The sequence below is a fragment of the Danio rerio genome, chromosome 21 (genome assembly GCF_049306965.1).
Source record: "Danio rerio strain Tuebingen ecotype United States chromosome 21, GRCz12tu, whole genome shotgun sequence".
Lineage (NCBI taxonomy): Eukaryota > Metazoa > Chordata > Actinopteri > Cypriniformes > Danionidae > Danio > Danio rerio.
In genome coordinates, this window is record NC_133196.1 from 14813950 (window position 1) to 14832231 (window position 18282).

Below are 18282 nucleotides of genomic sequence, written 5' to 3' on the forward strand. Positions count from 1 at the left end.
TAATTTGTTTAATCAAGTTTACTACTAATACAAACTATTACTAAAATCAACAAACTGTTCAAATGTACAAGAGATCTGGTGCACATTTGATTGTTTTTATTTTTTACTTTAATCACATCAGAAGTGTTAAGTTTAGTCAAATTTGTGGAGCATTTTTAAAAATTTTGGTTTCATTTCGCAACCGGACCCTATTCATTTCCTGGGAAATTAACTATTCCAATAACAATAATAAATATATAGTTACAGTATACACTGACAGATAATGTATATAGTTAAAAATCACTTTCAGAAAGTTTTTTTTCCAGCTTTTGCATAAATAAAAACAGCTTGTTGACAATTAAAAACGGACAGCTAATCAGAGACTATCATGCTTTATGAGATGAAACCTTTGTTTTTGTTCAGATCTTTTTCATGAATATTTTGGTCAATAAAACAACAATTTCAAAAATATTTAAAAAACAGACAAATTATTTTAGCTCCAGTAGAGCCCCCCTCCCAACTGCACCATTTCTATACAATATATTATATTATGCACATTTTAATCCGTTAAACATCATGTCATGATATATATGTACATACAATACAAGTAGATACAAGTTTCCGTATATGTTTACTCATCTATTGTACATATATATACGTACACAATCAATGAGTCACAATAGGCTTGGCAAATATGAAATAAACAAATAAAAAAATAGATAGCAATTCAAATAGAATTAAATGAAGGGGGAAAAAAGTGAGAAGCAAACAAAGAACGGTCAAACTGCAAATATTAAGTTTGGATCCATTTGCTCTATATATGTCAGCACCGGCTGCCAAATAAGATCACATCTTTAACTGCAACCTTAGGTGGAGTACTGAATCTTCTCCATTGTAAGATGGTACATAAGATGGTCATTAGATGGTCCCTAATCCAATGATAAAAAATTGGAGGAAATTTGTCCTTTTATTTGAGCTGTAAAAGACTTCTAGCAATAATATTGAAAAAGATATCATACTTTAGGTATTATTGTCTAAACTTTGATGTGTAATTAAACCAAATACTTCTACAATAGGGCAAGGGTCAATTGATACATGCAAAAAAATTGAAAAGAAATGAAATAATAATTGCTAGAACTTGGGTTTAGAACATGACCAAAACGTGTGTGTGTGTGTGTGTGTGTGTGTGTGTGTTTTGATTTGTGATCACTTTATCATCTATACACTGAACTTTTCAAAAATACTAAGGATGAACGTCCATTTTACGTACAATACACCTTGTAAAATGTTCATCGGACATAAGATAAATGAAAGGGGTCTATAAATGATTGACGACACATTTATATATTGAACTTATAGCCCTGCAGATTTATTTTCATATCAAGTTTTTGGATATCATTTGGTATAAACTGAGCCCTGGATGTTTCAATGACTCACAACCTGATTGACAGCCTTGTGTGTGTGTGTGTGTGTGTGTGTGTGTGTGTGTGTGTGTGTGTGTGTGTGTGTGTGTGTGTGTGTGATTAGCTATCTCTTTACTTCACACCTATTACATAAGAGATTTATAGAATTTTAATTTTGCTTTTGTCCAATGTAGGCATTGGATCACTTCAAACTGAAAAATTATATGTCGCAGACAAATTGAAGTTGAGTGAATCTTATTTATAATGACTTGCCTAATTTCCTCTGTAAAAGATGAAACTTAACTTTTAAAGTGTGAGGTAACAATCACCATGCCTTGATGTGGACACTAATATAGTTAGTTATGAAATCTTGAGCCAATATAATCAAATACAAATTTTAATATAACAATTTAAAATGTAACATATCAAGACAAAATTATTAATATTTATTATTAGGGTAGAAAAAACTTAAGTGGGCTAATACTATTGACCCTAGCAGTTTTTTTTTTTGTCAACATTTTGAAAGACTTTCTCCAGAAGGAAAATATTTAGAAAATACCATGAAACAAACATAATCAATCTCCTCTGAAATTGTAATTATTTTTCAAACATTTCCCCAGAGGTTGAGTAAGTTTGTCTTAAACTGTACGTCTTTCCTGTCACTTTTGTTTTGATCAAATGAATGGGTGCTTTATCAGAACCAATTTAAGGAAAAATAAAAAAACACGACATAGCACTGATGAATGATGATTATTAGAAATGTTTATTGAACATCAAATAGTTGTATTAAATTTATTTCTGTAGATTATAAAAAAAAGCAGTACTTATGTTTAAATATACTCAGCTACTGTCATTTTTGCACTCTAACCTTATTTCTAAACTTGAAAAACACACACACACACACACACACACACACACACACACACACACACACACACACACACACACACACACACACACGCACACACATCACAGAAACAAGATACTAATCAAAATGTGTTCTGGACATGCTTTTAGTGGTATTTTTTGATATCTAACTATAAGTGAGTACAATTGATCCCTCATAAGTATAGCTAAACCTGTACACACACACACACACACACACACTCACACACAATCACACAATCTCTCCCTAATGTAGCACACAGTCACTCAGCACAGAAGAGTTTTACTCCTCTACATTACTGCTTGTGTAACTTCAAGTTCAGGTTTCCTGCCGGAGGTACCGATTGATTCATGTCAGCGGATGTGTTTAAAATGGAGGGATTGTGTTTCTGACACACATGATCTCACACTCAGATTCTCATTGATGTGTTCTTGATGTACACCTGTGCTAAAACACTGCTGTCTGTGTCTGCATTCAGGACGCTCTGCTGTTTTTGACATGATGTGTTTGCTCTTCCCATTCAGCATCATGCTGTCAATTTTATTTGTGTATTTCTCTTTTTCATGTGAATTAGACGTGTAATTGGGAATTATTGTATTGGAAAATATAATTTAATTACATTTGTTGAGCGTAGTTGAGCACAAAAATAGTGCTGTTTAACAGAGCTTTTTTCACCAACATATTTTGAAACAATTGTTTTATTAGCTAATAGCTAAGTGTGTCTTTGCCATGATGACTGTACATGTATTTGCAATCTAGATATATATGTAATTATATATAAACAGTTCAGATGTAAATACCTCTAAGTGCCTCTAATTTTCTTCTAAAATGAGCATTTTTCTTTCACTTTTAAGGCCATAATAAAAAAAATCTGCCCTTTGCCCATGTAAAAATGTAAATGAATGAACATGCACACACTGTAAAACCCAACAGTCGACGTTATCAAATGAAATGAGTGTAGTGAACTCAAAATTGACTGAAAGTCAATTCTACTCATTTGAAAAGAGTTTTGAACTCAATGTTGAAGGTAATAAGTTACTTCAACTTAAAAAGATTGAGTTCACAGTACTCATACAGATTAGTTTTTTTTTTACTCAAATGGTTTGTTGCAGTTACCTCGAACGGTTTGAGTTGCCTTAACTTATTGTGTTTAACAGTACTCAGTTGGTTTGAGTTCTCTTCATTTATTGAGTTTTACTGTGCTCAAATTGCTTGGTTTACTCAAATGGATTGAGTTCACAGTACTCATTAGGATTGGTTTTTGAACTTAAATGGTTTGTTGCAATCGGTTTTCTCAAATGGTTTGAGTTACCTTAACTTTTTGGGTTTTACAGTGTACTGGAGCATGAAAAGAATGTCTGATTTTAGAAGAAAAACTCTTTAGAAGATGGGACTTAGGTTTTTGCATCTGAACTTTTCATATGTGTACTTTATTATTAATTATTAGCAGTAACAATGATTTGGTTTAGTAAAACTTAATTTAGTATTTTATTTATATTTAATTATATTTAAATTTTATATTGTATCAATTATTGTTATTGTTGTAAGCAGAAAATAAATCTATATTTAAATATGATTTGTTTATTGTTAACTTAAGTGCATTAACTAAGGTTACCAAGCATGACTTGAAAATGGGGTGGAAATTTTTATTTTATTTTATTTTATTTTATTTTATTTTATTTTAAGCTTCAGTCATCCTAAAGATCAACACTGCCACCTTGTGGAGCAACACTGACATCTGTTTTGAGAGATTATGGCACTGTCCCTCAGCTGACTCTGATCTGCAGGTCATTGTTTTGGTAATCTGAGATTAAAATAACAGTTGTGTTTTACTTGATTCCCACCCCCCGACCCTTATACCACTGTGAAAGGTGTGAGATAAAAATCCAGGCTTCATGCTGCATGTGTTGTTTGTGTTGATGCAGAACTGTCTGATCCGCATGTCGTCACGTGGACGAGAGGCTGTGGTGACTGATTTCGGCCTGGCCAGAGAGGTGGGGGATCTGCCTGCGAATGACCCCGACCGGAAGCTCTCTCTGGTGGGCTCCGCTTTCTGGATGGCCCCTGAAATGCTCAGAGGAGAGCCGTATGATCGTAAGGTAAGAAATACCAACCAAAATGACATATTGAAGTGGAGTGTGTGATATTTGACGTCTTTGATAATGTCGTAATTGTTGATTTTATGATGTGTGCACTCACATTATGTGCATAAGTGTGAAAAAAAAAAAAAAGCAAAACAACTCAACAGCAGTATGAAAATATTGTCATTGTTGTTTTAGGAATGTGCAAAATGGCACTGTCGAGTATTATTGAGTCTCTCATTTTAGTATACACACATCATTCAAAAGCATTGACTGTGACATTTACTGACCATATAATTCAAGTTATGAAAGAACATTTCCCGGTATGGTTATAACTTGCTCGTTTCATTTCAGGTTTGTTTTAAATCAAAATCAAATTTCAGTTTATTTCTATTGAATCATTTAGTTTAAATAATTAAATTTATAAATGATTTAATTAAATACATTTCAGTTTAGTTTTGTTTCAATTTCACAACGAAATGTGCAGCAATAACCTACCTTTTGATTTTACTGTACAGTCTTATTTTGTAAAAAGTGAATGAAATTGAATCATTCATTCATAAATACACGATTGATTTGACTGTTTTGAATTTGGAATCCTGGCCAAGGATTCAATGATCCATTTATAAAAACAGACACGTGCCTCATTTCTAAATCATGCTGTTTGGCGATTCTAAAGAAAACTTGGGAAAATTGTATTTAATTAATTTATGTTTTCTGTCGGCCAAGTTAAACAAGTTTATTGGTGCCAAACCTTTTTTTTTTATCTAAACATAAATATTAATAATAATAATAATAATAATAATAATAATAATAATTATTATTATTATTATTATAATTATTATTATTAAAGGTGCAGTAGGTGATTGTCTTCAGAAGCATGTTTTGTTGTGCTGGTTGAAAGTCTCTTACAATCTAATAGTGATGATTACAGTAAATGATCTAAATGTATTTATATTTATTTTTATATTTTGCGTAAGGCATAAAACTAAAAAATGTTCATCCAATTAAATAGAATCGGGCCGACATCTCTCATAATTCGGATAAGCAGCCCAATCTGTCTGTCAGCAAATGTAGATTTGAACATCTGTGCAGCCTTTTGTATGCAGCTCCGCCGACCGCCCTGCGTTCACGAGAGAGAACAAGCGTGTGATCTGTAAAAATATGCTAGATCAAAACATTTTAAAAACCTGAATTAATATTGGAGTTACCTTTGCACGCTGGAGAAAGGATCACACAATGTTTGAAGGATTTCTCTTAGACAGGTAATGTTCTGTTTTAAAATTGTTTTAGCTTCACGCAAAGCTGATGTAACGTTAGATGTTCTTGTTACAAATGGGTTATACCTTCACAGAAGTGTTGTTCAGCTACTAAAACCTTTCGATGAAAGATTGATAAGACTATTTTCAGTTTCATAAGACACCTTTTACAGCATCGATAATATAGATTTTAATTAGTTTAACAACAAAACACAAGTAAATACCGCTATTCTGCCTAGTCTCTCCCTATATTGTTTACCATGCAACTCTAATATTCACTCTGAAATTGCATGTTAGTCTGGCTTGCACGCTGCCGGACAAGCACTAATTGCTTTTAACACATGAGAGAGGATTCTTTTGCTGTGCTCGTAGACGGCAGGGGAGGAACTGTGATTTAGAGATTTATGCTAAGCTGTTAGCATTGTGGAAGATCATCTACTGCACCTTTAAGTAGGATATTGTTTATTTATTTAAGTTTACTTTTACAATTCGACACATTTAAACCACTGCAGAATGGTTCAAACCAACAGGCTCATGTCAGTACAGTACAGTACAGATACATTTCTTAATAAATAACCTACAATAAAATAAAGCCATTAACGAGTGTTGACATGAAGATAACATGAAGATCGCTAAAACTGAACAGTAAAAATGCTTTTAAAGCAAATTACACCTAAGAGAGATGACTTTAATGTTTTATTTTTTAAAATCATTTGAAGTTTAAATGTTAGAATGTTCTAAATGAATAGGGCATAGGGGAATAACGGGGAAAAGACACAACCAGTAACTATGATTCAAGCTACAGCTCTTGAGGTGTAGTTGCCAGCGTACAGGTTTGCGACACAGTTTGCGAAGGAAAAATGTTACTTTATATTCTTTCATTATATTCATTGTGTCTCTTTAAGGTGTAACTTTATTACATTATTTTTATTTTTGCAACCTTGGTTTGTTTGTTTTTGAGTATATTTCAGTTTTTTTATTATTTATTTGTCTTATTTGTTTTATGTATGTTTTTGTATTTGTTGTTTCTCTTTACTTTAATAATAATAAAAAACATTTCTAAGTTAATCAGCATTTTGAACAAAACGTTTGAATCAATGATTCAGTGAATCAATAGAGAGGAACTTGCTCTCACGTTTTGCTGATTTTAATGTCATTTTTATTCATCCAAATTTAGCCAATGTACAACCCCAGCAAAAATAAAAATCCTCCAAACATATACAGATATTTATTGCCAAGTCAGTCGCCTCTGCTAAGGTGTAGAAATTAGCATTCATTTACTGACAGATTTAATATTAATCCGCATAACCTTTCGCAGTTGCATCTCAATTAAAAATTAACCTTCTGATCTGATGGCAGGTTTATAGGTCAGCTCTCAGGTTTTATAACGAGTAACAGACACATCTGTTTATGCTGCTTTCTCTGTTTAATCACAGGTGGATGTTTTCTCGTTCGGGATCATGTTGTGTGAGATCTTAGCAAGAATTCCTGCTGATCCAGAGGTGCTGCCAAGGACAAAGGTCAGCACTGTTACAGACAAATCTTCAACACTTCATCATGCGTATTTTGAACATCATGCTAACAATGTTTTAGTTCACTTTTCTTTTATAAAATTACCATCTATGATTCACTACAATAATTATTTCATTCCTCTGCATTTTAATTTCAACTTCAGGGTAGCCGCAGGATCTTAAATTTCAAAATCAAAATTTTAGGCCTTAAAAACTCTTACATTCACTGAAATATTATCCTGTCAGTCTTACATCATTTTAAACGGGTCTTAATTTTCTTATGTCCAAGTAAAGCTACCCAATCGGGCAGACATCCATCCAATCACCATCAATCCATCTCAATAGTTTCTTTAATATTGATTTTTTTTATTGCAAAGAGATGCAATTTACAATAGCTGCATTTTTTACAGCAATTTCTCCAAATTAAATTTTCTAATTAGGAAAAGAAAACTTAAAACAATTCCTCATGATAATTACAGAGCAACATCTCACTTTACATGATACATTATACTCAATCAATTTAGACCAAAAGCCAACAAATGTATATTTTTGATTATGTCATTGTCTCCATAATATACTTTTAACAATGTTAATCTTGTCCTTAAAAGAAAGAAATATTATGTTGAAAAAAAAGTCTATGCAACTAGATTTTTCTTTTGTTTTGACACAATAAGTTATGTCACTAAAAAATAATTACTTTTTATTTTTTTTTTGTGGCAACCGACTGGGTCATTAGAAATAGTTATTAGTGTTCAGCCCTGTATGAGTCAAAAATTTTATTCATAACAATCTTAAAAGGGTCTTAAAATGTCTTAAAATTGACCTGATTAAACCTGCTAATCCCTGTGCATGAAGATTACTCAAAAAGCTTTTTTTCTAAAGATTATTTAGATTACGCAAATATTTTGGGAAATCTCTCAAGTTATTTTATGCATAAAAACGCTTTTATTTAAAGAGAAACAAGTTATTTTTCTCATTTATTGTTTATCTTATTTAACTTATTTCTGGAGTAACTTAATCAAGATATAAGAATTGTACTGCAAAATCAGACCAAAAAAAATTGAGGAAAAAAATAAAAAATTTGGGTAAAATAAAATCTTAAAAAATAAATTTCTGTTAAAAATATTAAAAATGTATTATACGTGTTTCATTCATGTCAGAATACTGAAAAAGAACAAATAATAACAATAATACATTTTATTTAAAGGGCACCTATTTTACAAGATATAAGATAAGCCTTTGGTGTCTGTAAAGTTTCAGCTCAAAATACCCATCAGATTATTTATTATAGCCCCAGAATCTGCCCATTTTGCTGTTTTGAGTAGTGTACATGTTTTTTTAGCCTGTGGCTTTAAATGCAAATGAGCTGTTTCTTCCCGCCCACCGCACCCACGTGCTTCTCATGCATTACGTCAGATAAACAGCAGTCAGTGATAGAAACAGACACAGAGAAAGCTGAAATTAGCTCATAAGTCAAAAATTCCAAGTAAGTTTTTCTGAAATTACGAAACTCACACAATTGCCATGTGCAGTACACACACACACACACTTATTAGCTTTTACTTACACCATGCGGCCGTGGTGATTATATCGGTTAAGAATTACATAGCGATTTAGTTTAGTTAATTTCACGGATTACTGATTAGATTAATGTCTTTTGTAACATGCTGAGTTTTAAAAAACGTTTTAAACTTGAAAAAAATCACAGAGACAAATATTGTAACAAATATTTTAATCCCAGTACATTTACGAAAAAATGTTAGGTGGACATTTTATATAATAACATGTATACATGTTATTATGAAGACATTGTACTTGTCAATCAATATGGTGGGCAGGAAATCCTGCACTCCTACGTTACATTGCTGTGGGCCTCAAAATCAAAGGGATTTGGGTCGTATTTTAACATCAGGAAATTAAAAAAAGAGACTTACTGTATTTATATCACTCAAATATGACATCGGACACACTATACATACTGTACACACAGTTCTGTCATCAAGAAACCCAAGGTCACTGTACATCATATATCTACACAATTCTATCATTTAAAAACAATAAAGCGACAGTATAAAAATAGAGATGATAAAATACGAAGACAAAATACAAAATGTAATAGTGCAGTTATAAAGAGTAAAAAAAAAAACAAGCTATAAAACTAATCACATTAAAGAAATTGCTTATAATTTATTTACATTTTGCTTAAATGTGCAAAAACTCTTCATTAATGATATATAAATTCTCGATAAGTGATTTCAGAAATATTTGCTTGAAAGCAGTTATTTGGATTCTTCACTACACAAGATGTTGTCTGTAAATGTAGGCTAATGAAAACCATTTGTTCACTTACAGAAGATCATGCATAATTTAGCATGAGCTCTGCCTTTAGAGAATCTTGTTTATTAATATGCTTGTCTTCCCTGCGTCTGGGATGAAAGGAAGGTCAGCTAGAGCGATTGTCCTCTGGTGTGGTCATTTCTGCTTCATTAATGCTGATGGACAGCCCAGACAACAGATAGATCTGATGTAGGTCAAGGGAACCATCACATCCACATTTACACTCTTTACTACAGGTTTATTCCTCAAGCTCCTCTGGCACTTCAAGGATAATGATTTTCTGCTCTGTGTCTGTTTTCACTGGCGTTGTAAATGTATAAGACTAAAGACACATGGTTATGGTCATTAGGTTTTTTTTTTTGTGTGTGTGTTTTCAAAAGAATTCTCTTATGCTCCACTAGTGTAATATATTATTTTAGTATGTCATTCATTCAACATCATTACTAGTAGTGCTGCACAATACATAGTTTTAGCATCGATATTGCAATGTGTGCATCCGCAATAGGCACATCGTAAGATACTCAGTGTTGAGTCTGAGTTATTGTTGACCAGGAGCTACAGAACACATTTTTAGATTTGTAGAGTCGCTGCTAAGTTTGACCTAAATAGAGTGCAAGTTTATTATTTTCATGTGTTTTTAAGGCCTGTGACTAAGCATTTCAAGAATGTTTTAAACAAAAAAAAAAAAAAGAACAAATATATGTATTTTTTATGATTTATGCAACATTTTCTCACTTTTCTTTTAGGATCATTTTCCTGTTTTAGGGAAAACACTAATTTCAACGTTTTCTCTGAAGGAGAAAGTAAAACAATATTTTTACTTGAGTTGAGTTGACTTTATTGGTACCTGTAGGTAGATTCTTTTTGCAGCAAAGTTTGGTATTTGATACAAATGATTAAATCACACATATACAGGTACGTACCAACATATACACATACAAAAGTTCCTTATAAAATGATACAACTTATTCAAAGCGACAATAGATGATGGTACAAAGCTATTCCTGTAACATTTTGTCCTACTAAAAACATCTGAAACGAGTCGCAGGTTAAACTCCTCAGACAGAGGATGAGAGCAACAGGGTTCATACGGTCTTGAAAAACTTGGAAAAGTCATGGAATTTTGACCTGGCATTTTCCAGCCCTGGAAAAGTTTTGGAAAATCAGAATTTTATTTATTTTTTTTTGTGTAAAAGTCATGGAAAACAGATATCTGTATACTTAAGGTTAAGGTCTGTAAGGTTAGTTGTCTTGACTACTTTTCTGCCAATCATATACTCTCACATTATTAGTGCGGTGTGAGCATTATCTTAATCAATTTTACATGGATATAAATATAAGCTGAAACTATAGATTGTTGCATGTTTTTCGATTTGCTGTAATACATTTTAACATGTTTTTTTTTTTTTTTTTACCACGCATATGTAGACATTGCATGTCACATTAGGTCATGAAAATTTACTTGAAATTTTTGGAAAAATCATGGAAAACTCATGGAATTTATTTATTTATTAACCCTGCAGCTACTAATATTCTGGCCGATCCGTAAAAGCTGCCTACTATACAGGGATTCAATACTCAGCTGTGATTCACCAATCAACCTGCTGGACCACCTGATAACCTGGCTCAGGCCCCGTTTACACTAGTGCGTTTTAGTTTTAAAACGGCGTTGTAGAATGAAAACGATCCGCGTCCACACTCGCGTTTTACCCAGCGTTTCTGAACAGCTCTCCGTCCACACCAAAACGCTGAAAACGCACATCACGTGACCACACACACACTCTCGGGCAAGCGCTCCAGCATTTCTACCCAGATGAGAGCTCTGCTTGTCGGACTGCTCATCACGCATCTCCCGCTGGATCTAATCTCGCTATATTTGCTAAACGTGACATTTCATTCATGTTGTTGTCTTTATCTAACGACATAGGCCAATTCCCTGACTTTGGTCATAGGAATCTATTAAGTTACTTGTTCACGGGTAACATGTTTTGGTTAAGCGCAAAGATAAGTTAATGATTAATCCAGGTACATTGACTGATCGCTTGCCTTTATTTCCTACAATGTATAGACTTATTGTATGTTATACTTTTATAATTATCGATTATTAAAACTGATATTCAGCAAAAGAGAGGGTGCGTTTCGTATTTTCACTGAAATTGAAAGGAGGCAGTTGTTATCGGCTCCGTTTTGTTATAAATATTCACACAGTGAAGATGACGCTCATGCAGCACGGCGCCTCAACATTTCTGCTGTCTGTTAAGTTGCTAATATTAAAAAGAAAATAGTCAGTTGCTTGAATCATGTTTACATTTTATTGTTGAGAAAGTGAAACAATGTAGCCAAGGTGATGTGAATGAAGTTATAAAGTACACTGTTCCCTTTGAAGATTTACCCGTGTCCTCGGTATGTTTTTATATATCAAACTGAGAAGGGGGAGACTGCAGCCTTGATCAAACTTGCTAAGTCTTAACTTACAAGAAGAGGATGCAAGACTGAACTGTGTGTGGGCTACTTAATATTGAGGAAAAGCCCCAATCAGAGAGGCGAACGTTTGCAGCCCTGCCTCCGTTTTCAGATGTCTCCGTCTTTCCCCATCCACACTGAGACGGAGCAGCAGCGTTTCAGAATGAAAACGGCCTCTCCAGCGTTTTCGTAACGCTCCGTTTTCGGCGCTCGAGAACTCCGGCGTAGTGTGGACGGATGGCGTAACCGTAGCAAAACTTATGCGTTTTCAAACTAAAACGCACTAGTGTAAACGGGGCCTAGTCTATTCCTGTTTTTAATGGACAGACTTCCAATCCCTGCCACCAGAGCAAAGGATAGAATAGACTCAATAAAAGCACGATAGAAGAGAGAAAGCATATTGGGGCCAATGTGAAAACATGACAGTTTCCTGAGACAATAAATGCGCTGATGCTCTTTTTGCAAACAGCATCACTGTTTGCCTCAAACTTTAAAAGCGGTCAATACTTGATCCTTGAAGTTGAAACAATGAGACAATGCAGCAAGAAAAGCATATTTTGCATTGTGATTATTCTATTTCTATATGTTCATACTGTTAAACTTCTCAGAAAACTGTCAAATAGAGCTATTCAAACAACCTTGTGAAAGTGTATTCATATCGCAATATTTATCAGAGAAAAATTAAATATTGCAATATCTGATTTTTCCAGTATCATGCAGCCCTAAATACTAGAGTCTTCAGTGTCACATGATTCTTCAGAAATCATTCTAATATGCAGAAAACCTCACTGTTTCTGCTGAATTGTTTATTAAATAAATGCTTGAGATTCTGGTCATCACATATAGAGCTCTGCATGCTCAGGTCCCCCTTTAGATTCAAGTTCTTTTACTTAGTCACTCATGTAGCCGGTCCCTGAGGTCTTGCAAAGACTTTTTAGCCATTTCCAGAACTCGTCTTAAGACTAAAGGTGACCGTGCGTTCTGTGTTGTGGCCCCAGTGCTCTGGAACTCTCCCTCTAGCATTGAGAACTCTGGGATCAGTTGGACTTTTTAAAAATCATTTAAAGACACATTTTTTGGTCACGCTTTTGATTAACAGCATTAGTGTTTCTCTAATAAAATAAAATCAGATCACTTTTATTGTCACATCATCAGCAGCACGTGTGCTTTGATGAGTGAAAAGCTTAGGTGCCGGCTTTAGACAGTACAAAATACAGATAGTGCAAATATAACGACAGTGCAAAATACAGACAGTGCAAATAAAAATGACAGTGCAAAATACAACAGCATACTCCCAAAAAAACAGGACAATGCAAAATTGACAGCGATATGTACAATGAATAGGTGTCCGCATAGTTGTAGGCAGTATTGTTTCAAGTTCAATCTACTTGGATTTTTAATAGGGTTTTTTTTTTATATGTGTTCTTTTACTTGTTTTCTGGTTTTCTTTTATTGTAAAGCACTTTGTGACTTAATGTCTGTGAAAGGTGCTATATAAATAAACCTTTACTTACTTTACTTATTTGCTATTTGCTTTTATATATAAGCTTATATTAATTAAAATAATAAATGCTTCTATACAACAGTTTGTATGTACATTTCAATTCAAATCACCTTTATTTGGAAAGCGCTTTTACAATGTCGATTGGGTCGAAGCAGCTTTACATTTGTCTTATGTCTTCTAGTGCAATTTGAATAAATACAATTTTAAAAATATTAATAATAATATACAGTGCTCAGCATAATTGAGAACACCCCATTTTAAAAATGAATATTTTTATCAATTTTTCAGTGAATAAAGGCAATGTATTTTAGTGCATTTAAACAAAACAGATTTATTAAACAGATATATTTATTAAAATTATATTTTAGCCACCAAACATATTTAGAAATTTAAAGATAATACAATTAAATTCATGCAAAATATTGAAAAAAAATACAACCTACAAAATTTCAACAAATGTTTTGCTTCTCTTGATTTTTCCTCTTTTTTTAAAATCTGTATATAATATTTTTCCATAGCATATAAATTTGGGTTCACTAGTTTTTGGACTGTTTACGTAAGTTATTTTGTTAGATAAGCTCTAGATTTGGCTTCAGTACTGACTAATCTAATATATATACACAAATATAATATTGTATTGCTTCCTATCAAAAAAATATGAAGTTAAAAGATATATTTGTGAGAGGTGTACTTGAGCACTGTATATCATGAATATTAATTGTAATTATAAACAAGTTTTCATGTCAGAATACTAAAAAAACTTGTAGTATAATTTATAAAACGTAGTGTAAAAAACAAATCTAAATGTGATCTAAGATCAACTCGCAAAAGTGCATGCAGTAAGTGTGATTCAATGAAAACGTTCTTGTGCACAAAACCCATGCATACGCCTCTCTTCCAGATGTGACATTTATAAATAGCAAATGATCTTGCAATTGAGCGCAGCTGCTGTCTGAGCTTTGCCTTGTAAAAGCCCCTAATTAATATCATTACCATAGAAAAGATATCTGAATTTCTATGCTTGAGAATTACGATCACAAAGAAAAAAAATGATAATGAGTCTGAAATTGTGCTCCTCTAGAGTAGAAGCACCACATAGAATTTTACAGAAAGAAAAATCGGATGTTTTATAGCATAAAAAAGAAATGATAGTGGGCTTTGTTCTAAATGCACTTCATTCCACTAACTTTTACTAGATAGTCTTGTAATGTTGTTTTGATAAACTTGGTTTTATAGTATTAATTAGTTTGTGAAGTTTGCTTTGAATTCCATGCAGTATGTATATTAAATTTTCCATGTATATTGGCTGCTGACATGAGTTTGTGTGTTGACAGGATTATGGGCTGGATGTGCAGGCCTTTAGAGAGCTGGTGCAGGGCTGTCCAGAGCGGGTTCTGGAACTCTCCGCCAGCTGCTGCCAGGTATGAAAACTGTGCCTGAACACTGAATAAATCCTATATAGAAATCTAATACACGGAAATTATATACTTTGTCCTGTATGACATATAAGTTCATATTTGGATTTCACATATATAAAATATATCATAAACGCATATATTTCTAACTACTTGTCATATATGAACATAATTATATCTAATATATTTGAACATGTGTAATTCCAATTTTTGAAGAAAAAAAAAGTAACACGATCACACGGTTTTATTAGTTAATGTATTTACTGAACAAATTATGAACAATGCTTGTACAGCATTTATTAATCATTATTCAACATTTACTAATGCATTATTAACATCCAAATTTATGCTTATTAATATGAACAAACAAACACACATATTTTAATTAACTAAGATCAGCAAAAACTATAATACTGTAAATGTATTGTTTAGGGATGCTCCGATCAGGATTTTTGCAGTACCGGTACCTAGTACCGATTTCTTGTCATGGTGATTGGCCGATAAAGAATATTGATTCTAATGCGTCAAGTGTTATATAACTTTGCCATTGCATAAGGACATTTCCCTCTAAGTATGAGATCTCGCCTTACTAGTGAACAAACGCTTGCGATTGGTTCACAAGATTGGCCAGATCAGTGAGTACTAATCGGGTCGTGATGTGAATATCGGCCGATAACGATCTTCAGCCAATCAATCAGAGCATCCCTAGTATTGTTCATTGTTTAGTCATGTTAGTAAATGCATTAACCTACATTGACTTATACAGCCTCATTGGCTGCGTCCGAAACCGCCTACTACTCAGTCGGTACTGCATTTGAATGTAAACGTACTACTCGGCCGTTAGAAAAGTACGTTCTATACAGTATGAATGTGAAAAGTTTGAATGAAGTTCGGACGTACTACATCCGCCATTTTGTCATAATCACGTGACCTACCTGCGTCAGTTGCGTCGCCTCACTTCCATTCATGAATTCTCTCACGGGGCATTATGGAATAGCGCAGCGTGCATGGGATGCGCACTCCAGAATCTCGCCGGAAGTCATCCGGGTACTTCTAGCATACTGATTTTCGAATTCTATGAATTCGGACACACTGCTCGGCTCGCATACTGATTTTAGCGTACTATATAGTATGGAAGTATGCGGTTTCGGACGCAGCCATTGATAAGGGTTTTTTTGAACAGTTTTTGCTATGTAGCAGATTTCTATGCAGGAACATCTATCAACAAGTGATTTCACCTTCAGCCCAATCACTCTTCTGAACATGTATATTTTACAGATTTCATTGAAACACCAAAGATTAACCTGTTTCTGCCTTTTTCTCAGATGGATGCTTTCCGGAGACCGTCCTTCTCTGAGCTTCTGGATGAGCTGGAGGACATCGCTGAGACTCTGGAGCCGCCAGACAACAACCTGTCCACAGGCTGAGCTCCACAAATCCCTTCTAAAACAAAGCAAACCCCTGCACTGAAGGACTGAAGAGTCTGCGGCGGTGGACCGTGACTGACACTCTGTTCTCCCACGAGTGCCACATACAGGAGAACGTCTGGTAATTGAGGACAAAAAAACAACACTCGACTGAATGTTCACTCAATAAGCAGTTCTGGACGCCCTCCTTATAGCGTGACACTGAATGAAAGGCAGAATTTGACCTTTTCTGTTTTTTTTATCATGTAGATAATAGTGTAATTCTTTAGGGACCAGTTTTTTCAATTTTATTCACATTAAAAAAAGACCAAATTCATTACAAACCAATTCCTGATTTATCTTGGCTTCAGGAAAATGCAAGTTTACTTTTTTATTCCTGCTAAAAAGCAGGAAATAAGTTTAAACCAAACCAGAGAAATTAAGGTGCACTAAGGTGCCTTTTCGTTTTAGAAAAACAAACATATATATTCATACTGGCATTCGACACGCTCTGTTATTTTCATGCTTTAGTTGTTGTTCTGTTAACATTTTTTTCCCAGTGTTAACACCATTTGATGAAACTTAAAAAAATTGTCCGGCTCACACTTGTGGTTTGGTTCATTTGATTTGGACACAAAAAGAAAAATCATACATGTAGATATTTATTTAAACTGCCTTTTTTAAACCATATCATACAAAGCAAACAAATAAGAAAATACTTTTATAATATTTATTTAGCAAAACAAAATCTTAAACAACATTCAAAACACTTAATGCAGTTGTTGTGTTTGTATTTATATTATTTGAGACTTAATGAAGAGCTTATAAAATGCGGAGAGTCAAAAGAGCACCAGGAGTTCCTCACTCAAATGAACATTTGCTGCTAGGAAATACATTTCTGAATTTTCAATGTGGAATGTAATGTGCAAAATTATGACCATGAAAGGGAAAAAATAGGTTTTTCTGTAATATATGTCATCTTTTTGGTCTGAGACCTCCTTTTTCCATCTATCTTGGTTTGGTGATCCATATTTTATACTGTTTTAAAAGAAAATGCTAAGTGTTAAAAAACCCTTTAATTAATAAAAATGGTAATTGTAGAACGTGCACAGATAGCTGAACAATCATACTAAAATAAGTCACTATAGTATTCTAGTAAGGGCTGTATAATCACTGTTTTCTCAGGTTGTGTGGGTTTTGAATATGTGAAATTCGTCATGATAGTAAATGTTTGTATAAACCCTTATCAGATGTTTAACTAGTGTTTCTTAACTAGAATCTATTTTGTTTACTGAGCTGTTTGTAATACCCCCCCCCCCCCCCCCCCCCCCCGATTTGTACGGTTATATTCAAATGTGGATTTATCTATATTTCTACTGTAGTTTGTTAGTAACACCAATAAAACATTGATTAGTTTTCAAGTTTTTTTTCTTCCATTTAATAGAAAAACCCATCAATTAATTCAACCAACGAACACAATTTTTTAAATAATTTTTCAGATTGTATGACATTAATGAAAACCGAAATCAATATTCCCCTATTAAACGCCATTAAAAAGTCTGTTAAATCAACATGGAATCAATATTATAATCATGACATGACAAAAACAAGTGATTTGTGAGGCAACATCTACAAATGGAGCATTAGGTTTACTTATATTTGTCATTAGTATTCAGGTACAGTTCAGGCCAGGGGTCCTGCTCGGCTTCTTTGATACGGTGGTCTGCATTACTGCCTGTAATTGAGGTGACTCAAAGGTCATGGATTTACTGTTCTGACAATAGTATGTGCCTTCCATCCTCACCGGGACAATGCTGTGCTAGACATGGCTCGCGTGAAGTTAATTTATGATCAGAGAAAAAAAAAATCCATTTGGAGGCCACCAGCGGTGTGAAACGAGAGCACTCGGTGTGTAAACAGCACGTATGATTTGTGAGGCGAGCGTTTGCAGCCAGAGGAAAATGTGACGGGGAAATGCATGTGGGTGACTGTAAGTGGGTGTCATTTCTGCTGGGAAATATGTTCCTGTGGTGGCTGT

General features: G+C 33.7%; 1 protein-coding gene and 1 long non-coding RNA gene across 26 annotated transcripts in view; both read left to right on the top strand.

Moving 5' to 3' along the window:
- Window positions 1–17665, top strand: part of zgc:113162 — a 49234-nt gene extending 31569 nt beyond the window's left edge. For 21 of the 25 annotated variants that reach the window (XM_073934629.1, XM_073934631.1, XM_073934628.1 and 18 more), the window contains 4 exon segments: window positions 4194–4367; window positions 7045–7128; window positions 14758–14844; window positions 16164–17665. In XM_073934629.1, the coding sequence (XP_073790730.1) occupies window positions 4194–4367; window positions 7045–7128; window positions 14758–14844; window positions 16164–16265 (447 nt within the window). In that variant the 3' untranslated portion in view covers window positions 16266–17665. 25 annotated transcript variants of the gene reach the window in all.
- LOC141379821 (uncharacterized) lies at window positions 9558–14461 on the top strand. Its single transcript, XR_012396660.1, has 3 exons — window positions 9558–9645; window positions 10980–11086; window positions 12223–14461. It is a non-coding gene; the product is annotated as an uncharacterized lncRNA (long non-coding RNA).
- Window positions 17666–18282: the final 617 nt, after the last annotated feature.